The sequence below is a fragment of the Alosa pseudoharengus genome, unplaced genomic scaffold (genome assembly GCF_046254945.1).
Source record: "Alosa pseudoharengus isolate Yale_2024_CS ecotype anadromous, Long Island Sound unplaced genomic scaffold, YU_APseudo_1.1 YU_APseudo_1.1_scf_6, whole genome shotgun sequence".
In the NCBI taxonomy this organism is placed as follows: domain Eukaryota; kingdom Metazoa; phylum Chordata; class Actinopteri; order Clupeiformes; family Clupeidae; genus Alosa; species Alosa pseudoharengus.
This window is the reverse complement of record NW_027468848.1, coordinates 29986620-30005001: the sequence shown is the minus strand read 5'-3', so window position 1 is coordinate 30005001 and position 18382 is coordinate 29986620. Positions and strand designations below refer to the sequence as shown.

The 18382-nt window shown below is 41.0% G+C and overlaps 2 protein-coding genes across 5 annotated transcripts in view; one reads left to right on the top strand and one right to left on the bottom strand.

Annotated features, from left to right (window-relative positions):
* Nucleotides 1-7961: 7961 nt before the first annotated feature.
* ccnh (cyclin H) lies at nucleotides 7962-16688 on the top strand. 4 transcript variants are annotated; one of them, XM_076270752.1, is made up of 10 exons: nucleotides 7962-8146; nucleotides 8718-8845; nucleotides 8922-9041; nucleotides 9172-9245; nucleotides 9379-9589; nucleotides 9692-9855; nucleotides 12427-12494; nucleotides 13487-13592; nucleotides 16294-16357; nucleotides 16454-16688. In XM_076270752.1, the coding sequence occupies exons 2-10, from the start codon at nucleotides 8729-8731 to the stop codon at nucleotides 16487-16489; spliced, it is 960 nt and encodes a 319-aa protein (XP_076126867.1). In that variant the 5' UTR covers nucleotides 7962-8146; nucleotides 8718-8728; the 3' UTR covers nucleotides 16490-16688. The 4 variants fall into 4 exon arrangements, with proteins under 4 accessions (XP_076126867.1, XP_076126866.1, XP_076126865.1 ...); XM_076270751.1 differs by having other exon boundaries at nucleotides 7962-8337; XM_076270750.1 differs by having other exon boundaries at nucleotides 7962-8348.
* Nucleotides 16689-16764: 76 nt separating this feature from the next.
* Nucleotides 16765-18382, bottom strand: part of rasa1a (RAS p21 protein activator (GTPase activating protein) 1a) — a 32038-nt gene continuing 30420 nt past the window's right edge. The window contains exons 26-27 of the mRNA XM_076271358.1: nucleotides 18228-18362; nucleotides 16765-18069 (exon numbers count right to left, since the gene is read on the bottom strand). Of these exons, the coding sequence (XP_076127473.1) occupies nucleotides 17986-18069; nucleotides 18228-18362 (219 nt within the window). The 3' untranslated portion in view covers nucleotides 16765-17985. The remainder of the gene's footprint in view (nucleotides 18070-18227; nucleotides 18363-18382) is intronic.

Here is an 18382-nt window from a genome sequence, read left to right as displayed (position 1 = left end):
ACCTCTTATGATAACAACGTAGTGAAAAAGGTAATTACTTTTTCAGGAGGGCTCGAAATTTCTCATTATTAGAAGCTTCATTTGAAAAGTGAAAAAAAGAGAGAAAAGATTGCTCTATGAAAATGGGGAACCTCCACATGAAGTGGGACAAGAGATCATTCGGGGTTTCAAAAAATACACCTTTATGAGGGCACATAGACACCCATTGCTTGGATTTAATGATTACTGGGCTGATAGTAAAGATATTCTGTTCCTGCTGACATAAAGACACCATTACCCAAAATTCACTTCAAAAGGAGGTATGTAAGATACAGCCCATCTGAGATGGCCAAATTGACAAGTACCATAAAGGGAATCAGCTTCAGCATCATTATAGAGCAAACAATGGATCCGGCTCTGATTCAAGTCATCTGTCAATCAAGACAAATAAGAAACCATCAGTGTCCTCTTCCATGTGGCTTAGTCCATGAAGCCCTGCATGCTCAACTGATGTTTTTTCACAATACCACACACACACACACACACACACACACACACACACACACACACGCACACACACACACACGCACGCACGAACTCTCACACACACACACACACACACACACACACACACACACACACACACACACACACACATCTACAAAGTCAATGAGAGGACATATGAAACATAGTAAAACACACACAAACACACACACAACTCCTACAAAGACAATTGAGAGCCTGTGAAACATAATAAAAATACACACTTCACACACACAAAGACAGTGGAGGGGCCCTGAAACATAGTAAAACCCAGACATTCACACAAACACAAATGTCTACAATGATGAATACAAATACACAGACACAAAAACACATATCTAGAAAGAGATCCACATGAATACACACACACACACACCTCCAGTCACAACAGAGTCAGAAATCCAGATCACTGTCGACAGGCCATACATTCTTCAACCCCCCCTGTGCAGGGGCATCTATTCCACCGGAGCGCTGCAGCTAGCGGCAGAGGCATGGACATGGCACGTTGATAGAAAGGGTCATTTTGGGGACTTTTGCGGGAGCCGTGTACTGTGGAGGATTGGATTCTCACTTGAGTGCCTGCACTTTCACTTCTCTCCATCCCAGCTCACACTCCACATCAAGATAGCCTTTGAATGGCAGAACTCTAGTTCGGTTTGGAGTCTGACTGGACACATATACACACTGACTGGCCACATACACATGGACACAGCGAGCTACTCAAATCTTGTTTGGGGTTCCCACCAGCCATTCATGGTTGTCACTATATCGCCAGTGCCATCTGTTAATTCAGCACCTCATCAAGCGAAGTGACCCGGCGACACCAGTCACTGTTGGAACCGAGTAAAATCTACTGTAAATATTATTCTGTTTTGTATTATTCTGTCTTGTCTGTATGGCTGGCATGTTATAGGAAAAATGTCTGTTTAAAGTGTAGTATAAATGTATGAATTTTAGGATTGTGTGCGTGTGTGTGTGTGTGCATGTGTGTGTGCATGTGTGGGTGTGCTTTATAAATTATAATGATAGGCAATATGTTTTAAATAAAATCACATAAATAAATGATATACATAAGTAATAAGTAATATATATTAAATAAAAATAAATAAAAAATGTGAAAAATTACATATGAGGCTTTCTGAAATATTTCTGTACCTTGAGAATGAAAATTAAGTAGAATACGATGAAGTAAAAAAAGCGAACGTCTCTTTGAATTTTCATCAGTATGGGTGGCACCCTTGTGATTTTCCCCCTGTCTTTCAGCTCCCCTGTCTCTGCTTTTGATGTAATTGCAGGAGAGGTTATTTTGAGGGGGGCCTCATGTTTAGTATGCATGTCACACAAAGTGGGCCTCTGCTCTTCATTTAGGCTCGTACTGTACAGCTGGGGGTCTTGCCAACACGCCATGCAAATGAGAGTGAGCTTTGAATGAATCTGAAGCAGACACAAAGCTCAATTAGAGAGGGGGCCTGGCCCGTGCCTCACGTCTGATGCCGAGAGAGAGAGAGAGAGAGAGAGAGAGAGAGAGAGAGAGAGAGAGAGAGAGAGAGAGAGAGAAGGTTGGGGGAAGGGCTATTTCGTGCCAACTTAAGATACTTCAGTCACACCTTTCCAGCCACCATGATTTCTTAAGCACATGTACTGTAGGCACACACACACATAGGCACAAACACACGTTTTTATTTTTTTACAAAACTGGGATAAGTATTTTAAAAAGAAGTAGAATGAGATGTGCTCGCAAAATGAATGATTAGCTCATGAGGAGATGCCTTTTTTCCCATCAAAGAGTCAAACCGATCTGTTATAAAAAATAAAAAAAACCTTCAAATCAGATTTTGCTTTTACATTTCAACATTACTACTTTTTGGAGGATAATATTGTTGTAATGTTAATATTTCAGTGTTATGATAGTATTGTGACAATATTATTTTTTAGAAATTGATTGATTTTAGTAAATCATGCTATACTTTCCTCTTTGCAAACAAAATCATGTTTGCTAGTGCAGACATTTTTAAAATGCAATCACTAATGACCAGCATTGTTGAATATGACGCTTTGTCTTTTTCTGTCTCTGATGCACTGAATTATAAGGTGCTCGCTTGTCCTTGCTGTGCTAAAAACAGCCAGTCGGTCTCCATAGTAACCACTGAGTGAAAATGAAATGAGGAAATTAAATCACGCTGTCATGGTGAGAACACATTAATTTTGCATAAGGAGGGGGTAACATGCACGTGCCCCAGACACCCCTGCCACCCAATTCTGTGCCATGGCACAGCACCAAAATGTGCCTCTTCCTGGATAAGCCTCCCTGTGTATGCCAATAACATTAAAAAGCTTGATTACAGTTTGGTGTTTGCCCATGGCATATACTGTAGTTTTTGTTCTGTTCAATTGTTGATATTTATTTTTAGGCAAACAATTCACTTTTATATTCAGTTTAGATATCTGTGCTACATTACTCATATATCAATGTGTTATATTAGATAATCATATAGGAGATGTTCATTCAGTATATTGAAATAGTCAAATATAAGTGGCAGATAGATCCAAAAAGAAAATGTAATGGATCATTTATTACAAACATAAATATATTTAAACAAATAAAATTATCTGTATTAAACATCACACTTTTATCTTTCCCCACAACAGGTGGATAGCACCAAAATGTATGCTGTATTTTCATATTTGTATTGTCTGCTGGACAAGCTTTGAACAATGTCTTGTGTTCTTAGCATTTTTTTTAGACCTGGCTTTTCAATGCAATACTAAAACTGCCCTACATTGGCAACACACAGGCTGACTGATAACTACAGCAAAATGAATAGTTGACAATGATGGCAACACACAAAAAAAAACACTGAAATAAACTCCAGAACAACCATAACTATGTCAACTTTCTGTGTGTGTGTGTGTGTGTGTGTGTGTGTGTGTGTGTGTCTGTGTGTCTGTGTACATTTGTCTGTCTTCGTGAAGGGATGGAGTGTATTCTCTTGTTAGCTTATCTGTGGAATTAACATAAATGCCAGAGTGGAGGAGATACTGTTGTAAGTGATGGCAAAGGGACTATGAGGGACAACACTGATGTGTCTGCATCAAGCCTCGTCGACCAAAGGGCTGTCACTAAGCTCTCCTGTCCTATTGAGCACATACTTGCACAAAGCTCACTCTATCACTGTGTCAAAGACAGGAGCCATATAGAGAAAAATAGGTGAAAGATGCATATTAATTTGTATTATAGAAATATTCTTAAATAGACAGTTTAAGAATATTTAAATAACGTCTGTAGCATCAGAAGTGCGGTAAGTATTGTGGCCAGAAGTGTGGTCAGTAATGAAGGACCTTAGCTCTCATATGCCCTAGCTCACATAAGCTGGTATTTTTAAGCAGATGTATTACTGTGTTCAGCCAAGTAACCAGTAACCAATAATCACGCTGTAAAAAACAATGTTAGAAAATCCCAACACGGAGATGTTTTGAATTGTGGCACATAACAGGCCTAACAATAAAAAGAGCACAGTAGCTGCACAAAAAAGGAAAATACTACTGCAGGGGTCTCAGGGCTCCGACAGAAGAAGATTACCATATAACGCCTTTGCCACCCGCTCTACCCATCCTGGGACCAGCACATATGCAATTAAACAGGATATCTTTCACACACAAACCCTACAGTTATTCCCAGTGCCAACACACACACACACACACACACACACACACACACACACACACACACACACACAGCCTCCCACATATACGGCACACATCCCTTGTCGTCCCTGCACAGACAGGAGCCTATTTAAGTCAAAACGCACCATCCCTCGAAAGCACCAAGACACCCAGGAAACCCTTCGCCGGTGTGATGAATAGAAATGACATCTGGTGGTGCGGGGAGTGATCAGAGGACCAACAACAGTGGGAGGTAAACACTGGCACAAGGCGAGAAATGTTTTCACACACAAGCCTCTCTCTCCCTCGTGGAGTTTCCACAGTATCTAAATTCATTCCTTTTTGATCACTAATGTACATTTCTCATAGCCCCAGCACCAGGGGGGGAATTGGTGGCAACAGCCCCTGAACATCCACACAGACACACACACACACACACACACACACACACACACACACACACACACACACACACACAGTGCACTGGTGAGTGAGAGTGAGCAAAAGAGTGAGAGAGAGAGTGAGAAAAAAGCAACAAAAGAGGAGGAAATGTAAACGAGGGGCATGACGTCTCTCCACTGCCTCGTCTGGCAGCAGCGAACACGGGCACCGGATAAAGCATTTACCTCCCTGTCTGTCTCTCTGTCTGACTGCCTGTCCATGTGTCTCCAGCATGGCTATCTCTATATAGCGCGAGTCTCCCGTCTCATCAATAATGCAGCACCACTTCATGTTTATGCATCCAGCACAAAGACCCGGCACAGACGTGCCATGGGTACTGTAGATATTGACAAGGTTCCTAAGCACCCACAGCAGCCTGAGCTCAGACCACCTCGATAGATGTCAGCAGAAAGAGAGGGACAACAACAAAATACACACACACAAACACACAAATGATGCAACTGGAGCAAGAAGCACCTTGACAGAGTGGTAGAGAGAAAAGGATAGAGAATTAGGGGGGGAAAGGTAATAAACGCTTACCTCCTTTTGGACTCTCCCTTTTGATTTGGCTTTATGCGAGTTCTTATGGCTTCATGATAGCGCGGCACGCAGGAAAAATAACTGTAGTGCCATGGTGATATGCAAATTAATGGATCACGCCGAACACAAGTGCATTTATTATTCATAAATTACTCATGTTTATGCAAATCAGGTTACACGGAAGCACACAGAGAGGGGTGGCTGATTCCTCTGTCTTGCTGTTAGTCAACATCGGATGGAATTGCTCTTAGCTCTTTTTCATCATACAAAAACTATATGTGTAGATATTTGTAGTAGGTTAAAATAATAATTACAGTTGCCTGCTTGATAAAGGTATTCATTCTTCACTTGTATGTGCACAAATAAATCTGACTCTGCTGGTTGTAGATATGATTCTAAAACCTCAGGTTAAAAAATATTCAGACAGACAGACAGATAGACAGACAGATATATATATATATATATATAGATAGATAGAGGCAGATAAAGATATAGATAGATAGATAGATAGATAGATCGATAGATAGATAGATAGATAGATAGATAGATAGATAGATAGATAGATAGATAGATAGATAGATAGACAGACAGCTATGAATATAAATATTTAAGAGTGTTATATTTGCAAACCATATGACAAAACATGGGAAGGCAGACCCTAATGGTAAAATGACAGAGAGGCACATGATAAAAGACAAGAGACACTTACAGCATCCATGGTCCCTAGTGGTGGCAATGCCTCAGAACAGCCCACTATCACCACAGCTGCAAACATCCGATAACAGGGAAGACATGTTAGTGTTTTGCCAAATGACAGTATCTGTCAGTGGCCTGGCTTTTTTTTGGAAGAAAGAAAAATCATGATGAAATCTTCACACCATGTTCAATAAAATAATTATTTCAATCAGGTGCCAAATACCTCCCTGTCAGTGTTTCGTAGTCTTCTGAAGTCAGATTAATGATTAAGTCATATTTGATTATTAGCCTACCTATAGGCCTAGTTGCGTCAAATGTCATCTTTTCTTTCAAGACATGCCGTATGAATTAAGCAGATGACATTTTATTTACTCTGGACATTTCCAGGCTGATAATTTGCGAAAGATGACTAACCAAACACTCTTGTCAGGGTGAAGCTTTTACAATGTTGAATGCACAAAGTCAGTATCAAAGCCAGACTGTCAGATAACTGTCAGACTAAGCATCTTGAAAAAACAAAACAGCTATGCTAACACAATGCAACTAGGGTTGCCACCTGTCCAGGATTTTCCTGATTGTCCAGGATTTTCATGGTCTGTCCAGGAAAATAAAAATAAAAATCCTGGACACTGAATGTCCCGGATTTTTGTACATGATGCGCAAAATGTGTATTTCAGTTTAATTGAAGCGTGCCTACGTCCATAAACGTATGCACAGCCTTATTGGCTCTACAAAAATGACGTAGCATAACATGGGTGGTGGTGGTGGGGGCACGCACCGTGGAGGTTCATTAGAAATGGTAAGGTGGAGACGGAGAGTGTGTGGGACAAGGAGAGACAGAGAAAGGAAAGTTTATTCCACATAAGCAAAAAAGCAGAACCTAATTATGTATTCCCCCTTTTTTCTCAATACTGCCCCCAGGTGTCCACAACTAAAACTGTTGAAAATATAACAAAATAATAAAGGTCTGCTATTAAATAAAGCAATTAACTAAACAAATAACTAGAAATTGTCATTCTTACTAATTTTAGCTATACAATTGTCGCTTAGAATGATGGTTTTTATCTTGGGTTAGATGTGCGAAAGGCGCCGTTGCTTACAAACAAAAAGGTTGATTGGATGGTCAAAATGTCCAGGATTTTTGTCAGACACAGGTGGCAACCCTAAATGCAACTAATGCTACCCATATACATCAGGAGACTTTGACAAGATTTGGGAAAGAGTCTTTTAACTAATGTCCCCCATTCAAGCTTTACTCAAAAGACTACAATCTTTCAAGACTCTTTCCCAAATATTGTCAGTCTTTTGGTGATGGCTTTAATTGAATGCTAATTAGAGAATTAAATTAGCCAACTGCTTGATACTACTTTTTACCTGGCAATACAACTTGCAGTGTGTTCTCATCATAGACTGTATAAATACATTATTAGGCATCATTCACACATAAATTGCCTATGGATGAGTTTCTCCAAAGCCGATGATGAAAAGTAGAGAAGTAGGTTAGACAACTACACCACCAGTATTCTTCCTCACCACTAGGAGTCAACCATGAGTTTTTGTATTGACATATTTAATTTAAGTGAAGCCAGCGCAAATATGTGAGAATAAGACCGATCTTCAGCGGGAACGAAAACTGCTGTCAAATGTAAAGTTGAAATAGGAACAAAATAATTTAATCAGGAATTATATCCAGTAGACAAATGTAATTGATAACAGTGTAGTTTCATTTAACATATGGATAACATGTGCACAAGACATATGTTGTCTTGAATTCAATGTAGCCTACCTAGAGAATGGGAGTCCTTCCTATGTTTAGACGGGCTCTGGTGATATTCAGTTTGCAATACAGTCTATGGTTTGCACTTTGCAAGCATGAAAACAGGGGGTGGAGACACATCTTCATTCTAATGAAATTAAATGGCCTGATAAATATCCATTTTTGTCAAATATCTAATTACAGACTCCGTTCTCCACTCAGGTTTTCCCTTAAACAATAAAATGCCAGACTACTCCAAAATGGGACTTTTAATTTCTTCACCGCAAGATGACTTCCGTTATGAAAAACCTGCCTATCCACATAGCATTGCCGTTGAGTTCACGCACATGTGAAAAGGAAGGATTCAAAGATACAAGTTGCAGATGAGAAGTAACCGGTAGCATCCATATTCGTAAAGTAGTTTACTGTTTCTAATTTCTTTAAATATACTAAAGACATTTTTCATCTTTTCAACGTGATAAATTGTAACCGACGCCCAAGGCTCCTGAATTGGAACACAACAAGACGGTAAACAAACCACCATGCCAACATGTCATATCAAGACATCTAGAATCTATCGCAAGATAGCATAGCTTTCGTTAAAAGATAAAGTTAGCGTCGTCTGATTTGCTAGTGCTATAGCAACATTGAAACATTAACTGTAAACTGACCCCTTTCTGGGAAGGCACTGAGAATAAAAACATCACATCGCCAGAGCTGTAATCTCGTGGTAAGTAAGCGAGCTAACTTTTAAACAGTGTTTTTCTCAACGATAACGCTAACCTCACATTCGCAGTCACCTAAAATGCAACGCTGGTCATTTGTGGCAATTACTATTTTCAGTGGTAGCTCAGTAAGTTAACTTACATCTTGCGATGCACCTGTTTATGTGCAATATGTCAAATAACCTTAAAATGCAGTGTGACAAATAGATAACGTTAGCTTGATTTGAAAATCAGAAATGTGTATGGATTGTGACTTAACACATTGTGGAACATTTTCAGGTGCGTTAAATCCACGGGGAATTGGATATTCCACCTCTCACAGTAACACTATGCAGTCTGTGAAATGTATAATGATTTCCGTCCTTTGTGTGCAGTTTTCCCAATTATGTACCACATCAGTTCTCAGAAAAAGTATTGGCTATTCGAAAATGAGGCCAGCCTGGAGAAACAAAGATATGAAGCTAATCAGAAGTTCCGCTCAAAGACATTGGCAAGTGGAAAGGTACGATGCAAACTATTCACTAATATCTAAGATATTTAGTGTTTCAGTTGTAATCAGCTTGTCACACCCTCTGCAGGCAGTCAACGAGTCTTTATTTCTTGACCCCCATGAGGAGATGGTGCTCTTCAGACACTATGAGAAGAGGCTAGTGGACTTCAGTGTCATTTTCAAACCTGCAATGCCAAAATCCGTCGTGGTAAATAAGCAACCCATAACAAAATGCTTTGGAAACAAATACATTGTGAACATTGTAAAATCTCTATTTTAAATAAATTCCTCACATCTCTTTCTCTCTCTCTCTCTCTCTCTCTCTCTCTCTCTCTTAGGGCACAGCAATCATGTATTTTCGGAGGTTTTATTTGAACAATTCACTAATGGAGTATCATCCTAGGACAATAATGTATGTTTAATTAATTTATTGACACACACTGCAAACAATAGTGACTGAGCATCCCCATGTGCTGTATATTCGTATGTGATTAGTTTAGCTTATGTGGGGGTCACACCATATGGACACCTATCTGCTTTGGCAGGTTGACGTGTGCATACCTTTCCTGCAAGGTGGACGAGTTCAATGTGTCCAGCACACAGTTTGTAGGCAATCTTCAGGAGACACCTGCAGGACAAGAGAAGGCCTTGGAGCAGATCTTAGAGTATGAGCTCCTCCTCATCCAACAGCTCAACTTCCACCTGGTGGTTCATACCCCTTATCGACCAATGGAGGGCTTACTCATCGACCTGAAGGTAATACTTCCAGTGCACCCTTGCTTGCGGCTGCTCTGGAAAGACATGTTTTAAAAACAGTCCACCTTCTTGTCAGTGAGCACCCTCTATGTCTCCTCCCAGACTAGGTATCCAATGCTGGAGAATCCTGAGGTGCTGAGGAAGGGTGCGGATGACTTCCTCAACCGGGCTACCGTGACTGATGCCGGACTCTTGGCCTCACCCTCCCAAATTGCCCTGACCGCTGTGCTTAACAGTGCTTCTCGGGCCGGGCTCAACATGGAGAGGTGGGTACTGCTTGGGGGTGCTAGTTACTTCCACTGTATCACTGTACACTGTACCACTCTTGAAAGCTTTGTTCTTTAGGGATGGGTGTTGGGGACACAACGAAAGGTATAATGGCTGATACCTGGGTGAGAGACGTGTACCACTTGCTCTGATCATCAGAACACCTAACTGCCCACTTTCCCAAAGGCATTATTCCCTTCTGTGTGTCTCCTAAATGTTAGGACTGATGGCCTTGGCGATTCCGCTAGGCTGTCTGTTTGTGAGAGACATCGAGTGCTGGGTAATCTTTCTCAGCTCGGACCTATTACCTTTCAGTGAACTTCTGGTGACAAACCTAATTTGCATAATGACATTGCTGCAAATTTGCTGCAACATTGCAAAAGTTAACCGCAACTGTTTGCCAGAAACCCGAAATTTCTGCAAGGGAGACTCTTGACTTTGCTTCTCTTCGTGCAAAGAGTCTGGCCAGGCGTCATTGGCAAATGTCTTCTTCCTGGTAGGTGGACATTTGTTTGAAGTTTAAAATCATTGGAGTTTGCGTACATCCATCTCCATTATTCAACTTTAAACTACATTTTCAAACTCAGCGCTACGTAAAGGTATTCACTCTCAACCACACTCTCTGTTTGTTGGTGGCTCTCGGTTGGTTTTCTACACAAGAAATCCGTTTTGCTACTGAAGCAAAAATAAATTGAGCAGAAGTAGGTAGACGGGCGGAGCCAGGCTACCAAAATACCGTGTCCTGGTTCAAACAGACAACACCACTGTAGTGTAATCTGTCAACTGACAAGGACCCACTGCCCACACAGGCGGACACGACACAGTGCCCTATGTTCTTTTCTCTCCAAAAGCAGAGTTCACCACAACAGACGTTAGCCTACAAGTGACCAGATACTCTCCTATACGTTTTTAGGTCCGGAGACCTGATTTCCCCCCCCCCAACCTAGCCAGAGTGGAGCCACTGATCAGTGAGTCGTAGCCCCTTCCATTATGGGATGTATTGGACTCAGGCAAGGGGGGACCCTGAACCAGAGATTAGTAGTGAACTATGTGTCTGGCCCGTCAGCGGTATGATGTGAGCACATTGGGCTTGCTGCCTAATGTGATTACAACCATTCAAAACACCAGAACTTGCCCACTAGATCCCTTTATGACTCTAAATGGGTCATGTTTCAGTGGTGGTGCGGCAATGCAAACAAACTCCATAATTAATGCTCTGTAGCTGTGATTTTTTAAATTCCTACAGGATTTAATTGGAAAGAGTAGAGCCTCTTTAACTGTAAAGGAGTTCTTAAGTGACTATCCCTTAATGTCATGTTGGCTTGGAGCAGAAATGTAGGGCCAGCATCCGCTAATGTGTGGCTTTATGATGGGAGCATGTTGCGTACTCCTGGTGTTCGCTGCTTCTCCTGTCATGGGACCTGTCCATGGTGCTGGAAGCTGAAAGCTGTAACAATGCAGCCCATCTTATATACCCACACCCATTAACACACTCATATTAATACCAGCCAGTGATATTATTCAGTCCAAAATGTCACTAATGTTTCAACCAGTCCATTGATGAAAGACAAAGATTGTTATACATATTAAAAATGAACATACGATACACATATTCATGTTCCATTTATAAGAAACAACTTAGTGACAGATCTTCATTCATCCGATTCGGGATACATGTGTTTAAGTTAAAAATATACCAAGCCTCTTGCTGCAGGAAGCCAAGCCTCTTGCTGCAGGAAGCCCTCTAAGCCCATGAATTTGAGCATATTGGCATCATGGCCCGCAGAGTTAAAATGCCTTGCGACTGATGATTTTGTCATCATTCTTTCTGATTGCGCATTTGTGCTCAAAGATTCGGGTTTTGAGTTTACATTATTGGACTGGATATCATTTTGACATCATTGGCTGGTGTTAATATGGGTGTGTTAATGGGTGTGGGTATATAAGATTGGCTGCATTGTTACCTTGGTGCACACTGAAGAAGGCACGCGCTGAAACGCGCCTGTGCAAATAAAAGTATATATGCATAGTGCGGCCTCTCCTACTTTACTTATTCTAACTATCCAGGCCAGCACTCTTAAAGCTTAAAAGTATACACATTGAGTGAAGCCTGCTCCTATCCTCACTTACTTTGTCTCTGCATTTATCCCATCCGTGAATTAGTGAACACACAGAGCACACAGTGAACACACAGTGAGGTGAAGCACACACTAATCCCGGAGCAGTGAGCTGCCCTGCAACAGTGGCGCTCAGGGAGCATTGAGGGGTTAGGTGCCTTGCTCAAGGGCACTTCAGCCGTGGATGTGGGCATGGGAGAGCAGTGCTCAACCACTTCCCCTGCCCACATTTTTCCTACTGGTCGGGGATCGTGTCTGCAACCCTTCGGTTACAAGCCTGAAGCCCTAACTAGTAGGCCACGGCTACCCCAACTTCAGCCACATACTTCAGGGTCTGTCTGTCAATCTATCCATTGATTGATCTTCTTATATTTATGCATCTGATTAATCACATTAAATTTTCAGTAGCATTTGCAAAAGTACTACAGCAATCCTTTTATATTTATTTTCCAGCTATTTGACAGAATGCATGGGATTTAAGGATAAGGAAAGTATGTCAAAACTAATGGACACCATGAGAAGTAAGTTCTTCCAATCACTTTAACAAATACTTAAATATTCACACACATAATGAAATTGGCATATTATGTTCTTACTTAACCCATTTACTCCTAAAATGCCTACTAAATAACCTTATTTCCTGAGGGTTTTCTGAAAAAATACTGATAATTGTCAACATCTACCAAAACCTTAATATCTAAGCCTCTGTAGCACCTAGAAACATGAAATAAAAGCATGCTGCACTATGCAGCAACCAGCGGGAGATTCAATGTTGCGCTATGCAGCAACCGGCGGGAGATAGAATGTTGCGTCGTGCAGCATTCGGCCTGAATGGGTTAAGTAGTGATTTACTGATTGCAATTACTTAACATTACACAAAAAGGGGGAAAACATTAGCCTAATTTAAGAATTATGGTCGATTTCTGTGTCTCATGGGGTGCCTCACGGACTGTCTTTGTTCTAGCTGTACGTAGCTGTAGGTACCTCAGAGGGAGCTCAAAGCAATTTCATTAAATTTTCAAGCTTTGTAATACCATCCTTGAATTTCATGTAGAAATTATTATATATTTTTTTTTACGTGAAGTGAAACATCAGACACATGAAAGGCAACAAGGTAACAGATAGACAAGTGAGACGGAGAGATAGACAGACAAACAGACAGACAGACAGACAGACAGTGGGACTCAGTTGTTTGTAATTGAGTAGAAAAGGTCTGTGAGTGGTCATGATCGGGTTATGGGAAAGGGGGGAAAGGAGGAAATAAAGTTAAATAAAGGAAATATTTTTTAAACAATTGATTAATTAATCAAACAATCAACCAACCAATCAATCAAACAAACAAACAGATAAAGACAGAGAGGGGGGCAAGGAAGGGGGGGAGGGGCTTGGGGTTATGGTTTTGTTGAATTTAAAAATGATAGAAAAGGGGACCAGGTGTTTTCAAAGGCTGACATTTGTTTCTCTCTATGTGCATGATGTTTTTCTATTGTAATATATTCTGTGATTCATGTAGAAATTAAACAACTCACCAAAAAATATGAGCTGCCAAAACCTGAAGAGGTCAACATGTGTAAACAGAAGCTGGAAAGGATCCACGCAGAATTCTCATCCACTAACCTGTGAGTACACCAACTAAAGCCCTACATGGGATACCTACCTGTGGTGTCCCAAACTTACACTGTGACATTGTACTCAGGGTAGCAATATTGCAGTTTTTACATGTTAAGGAAGTGATGTAAGCAGCGAGTGATCAGGCACACATTTATAGTACCTACCTATTTACTTCTTTTTCCCCCTAACATTTTACCACATAGCCGACTACCAAGCAGGTTTTCACATGGCACAGAAGGACCAAACTCAGATTCATGAAGAAATACTAACAGTTTTATTCAGCCTGGTCGGTCAGTTTTGTTTTCGCCCCAAACACGTATCTAAGATGCAAAATTGGTTATATTAATCAAATAGAAAAATAAAAAATACATCAGCTCTCTGATATAACAAGGAGACATTATCAGTACAGTATCAGTCTGTGTTGGGACTAGGACCCAGGGCACGGATTCACTGTGGAGATCTGTCTTAACTTGCATACAGTGGTGAAGGACACTGAGGTTTTCTTGGGTTTTTGTGACTACAGCAATGCACATCAGATGACAGATCATGTACAAACACCTTGGAATACTTTGGGAAACAGTGTGCATATGACAGACCTGTTGGGTGAACAATGTAAATGTTATGCAGCGTTTGCGGTCAGTGGATGTTTGAGAGTTTGGGCTAAACATAATTGTTGGGACAGTGTCCATTGAAAGGGTGCAAAAACTGGTCAAAAGCCAAGCTACAACATCTGCCAAGGCTACACTCTTAGAAGAGGGTTCTTCATCCCCGAAAAAAAGTACTTTGAAATGTTCTACGAAGAAACCAACAAAGGTTTCTTCATAGAGCACTTCTGGCTATCAGTTTTATAAGCGAAGCACACTTGATCAGTTCTAGCCGAGAGAGGGATATGTGTAAACCATTAGGAGAAAGCTAACCACCTTAAACCTAGAAGTTCACCTTAGAACTGCTGTAACTTCAAGATCCTTGGTTCTCTCAGAATAGCATATACAGCATAAGAGTTGTAACAAATGTAAACACATGCACGGAGCACAAAGGGCTAAAACACTTTGTCGATTATACAAAGTTGAGTTGCCATACAAATATTTTCATCTATCAAACACAAATGTAAGTTTTTTTGTTTTTTTTTCTTGTTTTTTTTTTCAAGGATACAAGCTCAGGTGTTTACGATTAACTATGAGGCTAAGCAAAGCAACTGAAGTGTACAGTCGGTACTCTGGTAATGTCCCACTCTTGGTAACGTCTTTTCTGGTCCAGGACGTGATCCGCGTTTGTGGTGATCCGGTTGTGTCTAGATAGACTTTTTATTAAGGCTTGTGTTCAGGAGGAGGTGCTGTGTGTAGTTTCCCTGATTGGGCGTGTTCATCATGGCCTTGTCTCAGGTCACTTGGGCTGACAAGCAAAGGTTGTCTGTGAAGTTGGATAGATTCCTGCAGATCTCTGGAATCCGCGTTTGCTACAGGATGCCTGCAGGCAGCCGATTTTCACAAATTGAAAGTCTGACAGAAATGTCCTTTGCGGTTGAAGTAAAAGCATCAAGAAGGGAAGGGCGCAGAGCGTTTTTGATTTTTAAGCTGCTTTTGGTTAGGATGCACAATTTATTCTAGGAATAACTCTTTAGGTCCAAATAGGGTAACTGCACCACTTCAAGGGGATCATTTTAAGCACACTAACAACAGAATGAGAAGCATACAGTATATTCGAAATAAGTTAGGATGGACAAAAGATTATATTTGGAGCTGTTTTGGTATATATGAGGTCACTGGTAAACATCTCAGCTCCAGCATTGTTGATTTGTTTCCCCCCCTCTCTCTCTTTTCTGATTGTTCATTTGACTAAATCCTGTTGGTGTTGTTTTCTTGTTGATATCCACTTCACATAACCTGGATGGTAGTCAGTATAGTACATTCGTTTCTGCAAGACAAAGCGTGTGCAGTGTTAGGCCATAGAAACATGTTAGACAGCATATTGTGAAGAGAACAGGCTGAAAGCCAATCTCTTCAGCCATAGCAAAGCTCAGAAATATCAGGTTGCCAGTGTTAGTTTGAGAATTTAAGACACTCTTTGCGTCTAGGTCGAGGAAGACTTTGAAGATGGAGGAAAGCTACACTATTCAGAACAAAAATAAATAAATAAAGGGAATTGGGTATACCTTAACTCCGTAATGTCTTTGGCACAGAGAATAAAAGAACAGTGTTTCTAAATCAAGACCTTAATGAACCTGACAGCCTTGACAATAAAACACATCTTTAATCCTCTTTAAGAAAATAATTGAATTAAGGTTTGTTTGTTTTTTGGAAGTGTGAGCTTTTCCTCTGTTGCCAAATCTTTTTAGACCTTTAAAGATCAGTTGATAGTAGTGGCTGGTGCACAGGGCTCTGGGCTTGTGCTGTGTATTACCTCCCCTCCCCTCTTGAATTCTTCTACAATGTCTTACAGTCTGATGAGTCTCATATAAGTACAGTAAATTAGCATAACATCAGCGTGCATCTACAAAGGCATTGCTGACATGCAGTGTGTCGAAACAGTGTGTGGGATGCATGTGCACTTAATTATGACTGTGGATGGAGCTTAATGAGTATGATGAGACATGAAAATGATCTGATGAAGAGAGAGGCTGAGTTAAAGAGTGTACTGAAAGCTGATACATTTTGTGTGGAAAATGGAGATTCTTATGGCCGTTCTGGTGTTGTCCTCGTCTTCGCACAGGAAAAGGAAACGAGGACATGAAGAGGAACACGAGGTCCCCAAGAAGCCACTTCTCACTGAGGACGTAGGTGAAGTCCAAGCTGTAGCTCTTAACCCATATACACATGCATAGTTATATGGATTTTGTCTTTCCATGCGGTCTAATGAGGGTGATTTGCAGGAGGTCTGGACCGATGAGGATCTGGACTCCCTGTGAAGACCACCAGGCACCATGTCAGCAGGTTGGCTCTGCTGGTGATGACGCATGGATGGACAAGTTCTTCCAGAGCAGTATTCTAACGCTCAGTTTGATTCATATTTACAGATGTGCTTTCCTGTGAATGCATCGTCATGAGTCTTGTAGACTTTTTTTTTTTTTTTTTTACTAAGAATTAAATATTTTTTCTCTTACAATACATTGGATTCTTACTTGGCTGTCATTTTCAAAGATAATTCTTTCAGATGGATCAAACATATTCCAATTTAGTCACCTCAAAGAAAATGCAATAATATTACCTAGTCATATCTGATATTAAAAATATACACAGCCACAAAAGCATGCAGCTTTTGTGTTCACGTCATGGCCTGTACACATACATGGGAATGGCTTGGGTCAATTACGAAAACCATATTTCAATCAGTCAGCATTTAATTTACATTACAATTTTAGGGCATTCCGTGATGACTGGCAGATTGATGAGATGTGCCTGACTTAATGATGAGAGACTGTGCATTGTTAATTTATAAAAACAGATTTAATAAGTGCATGCATCCTTGATACAGTCTGTACTATTTGCAAATCAACTGTTGTGTAAACAACAGACTTCCATGAGCTCTTCCCAAGATCATGCTTTTTTTTTTTTTTCTTTTTCTCTTGACTTTCTGTGTAGCCTCAGGAAAGGCCCAGCCCCTTACAGATATGTGAAACAATTCATAGACAAAAATGCAGCTTCTTTCAATTTATATATACTCATGATTCCAGCAAGAGAATTTATTGTCCTGATATAAAATACCCATACTTTCTGCCAACAAAATAAGAAATCCAATCTACAATAGAATTGTGACTGAACCAAAAGAGATGGATGAGAGAAAAAGCAAGTCAGCATATTTGCATATATGACCACATAATATATCAGTCTGAAATGTATAAAAAAAAAAACCTTTACAGATCACACAATCCAGTTAATGTCGAGGGAAGTGGATTTGAGAGGGGGTTGGGGGGGGGGGGGTATCTGATAGCTACCAGTCACGTGACTAACCTTCCTCAATTAAAGCCGAGACACAAACAGCTGGGCAGACTTTGGCAACCAGGCATTTGAAGAACCGTTCTTTTTTTTTTTTTTGGAGGATTCATTAAGCTTTTTTTCTGTTCATTTTACATCACAAACATCAAACTCAGACTTGGTCAACTGTATGTGCTCAAAGTACGGAAACGGAGGATAGGGGGTATGGGTCACACAAACAGACTCCTGTGTGTGAAATGGTTAACATGAAGTGTCAGTCACAGCAGGAGTCGGGGCCTTGGCTTGGCTTTGACACTCTAGTGGCAGAAGTTGCATAGTTGTCACGGAGGCGAGGATGATGAAGCAGAGGAGAGTGGGGATGATGACGGGGTGATGGGTGGTGGTGGTTGCCGTAGTGATGTGGGTGGAAAGTGCTGGATCCCATTTGGTACTCCGTACACAGAGGGGAATAGACAGAGGGGAAAGGGAACTACCTGCTGCTGTTGGAATTGGCATACTGGGTCTGCTTTTGCTGCAGGAGCTCAGTGATGGCCAGCAACTTCTTCAGCACGTGCTACAGGAAACGAGAAGAGGAAAACACAATGCGTACAACTTTACAATATGTCATTTTACACTGAATAACAGGTACTGGACGCCGTCTACACGAGTAGACAGTTCACAAGAGTTTGAACATCTCTGTGATTCTGTCTACAGCACCACACACACACACACCTGCTGGGCACCCCGCTCGTTGCTACGGGTGCGGAGCTCGTCTGAGTGAGTGGCACAGATCTCATGCAGGGCAGCCAGGTCACGGGACAGGTCCGTTCTAAAGTGCTCAGTGACATCAGGGAGGTCTGGGACATTCTGTAGAGAACACACGAGAA